At 70.3% G+C, this 908-nt stretch overlaps 1 protein-coding gene across 4 annotated transcripts in view; it reads left to right on the top strand.

The window, feature by feature from the left end:
• Nucleotides 1-406: 406 nt before the first annotated feature.
• The window catches only part of SLC39A6 (solute carrier family 39 member 6), a 42,563-nt gene continuing 42,061 nt past the window's right edge, over nt 407-908 (top strand). For 2 of the 4 annotated variants that reach the window (XM_048515438.1, XM_048515436.1), the window contains exon 1: nt 420-527. In XM_048515438.1, coding sequence (XP_048371395.1) covers nt 423-527 — 105 coding nt within the window. In that variant the 5' untranslated portion in view covers nt 420-422. Of the gene's footprint in view, nt 528-555; nt 574-908 lie in introns of those variants that run through there. The other 2 variants (XM_048515440.1, XM_048515439.1) reach the window with 2 other exon arrangements.

Below are 908 nucleotides of genomic sequence, written 5' to 3'. Positions count from 1 at the left end.
TGCAGCCTCACAGCCTGGAGCAAAGGGACTCCGGCCACAGCCCCCCCCCTCCCCGTCTCGCCCCGCCCCGCCCCGCCTTGGGGTACACGGGTGACACCGAACAACCCAGCGCTTGAGAATCTCGTACACGGCGCATAGGGGGTGTGCGCCTCCTTAGCCACGCCCTCCCGCGCGCTCCACCCACTCAGGGGCTCTCCCGCGGCTCTTCGAGCGCGCCGCCTCAGCCCACCACGCGCCTGCGCAGTTTGCCCGCTGCCGCCGCCTCCACGGTCTTTGTCCTGAGCAGGCTTCATTCCTCAGAGACAGTGCCTGCGACGGTTGAGAAAAGCCGTGACGGGGACCCCACCGCTCATTGGTTCTGACTCGCCCTCGTGATCTGGACGCGCGTTCTGATTGGCTTTCTGCCGGGGGGCTGGGACCTCATGTTGCAGGGCCGGCTGGGCGCTTGTGCGGCTGCGGGTCGAGGAAGAGAGAGGCAGCTTCCTCGTGAGGAGGCCGGATCACCTGGAGTCAGCACCTTAGGCTGGGTAGGTATTGCTCTGTGGGGGGGGAGCGCTTCCGGCGGTTGCCATGGTGGGCAGGAGGTCCCCGCCTAGCGGCCCCGCCGGGAGAGTGACACCGCCCGCGGGGAGGGGGGGATGGGCAAGGGGCCGGAGGGCGGTCGTTGCTGTGATGGAGTCATGGAGGGGGGGAGAGCCTCCATGACCCCAGGCAGTCTATCTGAACGAACGAGCGGCTGGCGGGAGCTTCGCTGGCCTTTCTCAGCCGCTCGGGGTCGGAGTGGCGCGTTTGGCCCGCGCGGCGGCTGAGTGCGCAGCGGAGGGGCGCCCTAAGGGGACGGGCTCGGCGGCAGCCCGTGGTGGGGGGGAGCGCTGCGGACAAAGGCCCGGCCTCGCGCCGGCCCCGGC

Source organism: Sphaerodactylus townsendi, linkage group LG14, assembly GCF_021028975.2.
Source record: "Sphaerodactylus townsendi isolate TG3544 linkage group LG14, MPM_Stown_v2.3, whole genome shotgun sequence".
NCBI classification, from domain to species: domain Eukaryota; kingdom Metazoa; phylum Chordata; class Lepidosauria; order Squamata; family Sphaerodactylidae; genus Sphaerodactylus; species Sphaerodactylus townsendi.
Note: the sequence above shows the minus strand (reverse complement) of the source record. Positions and strands in the feature narration are given on the sequence as shown.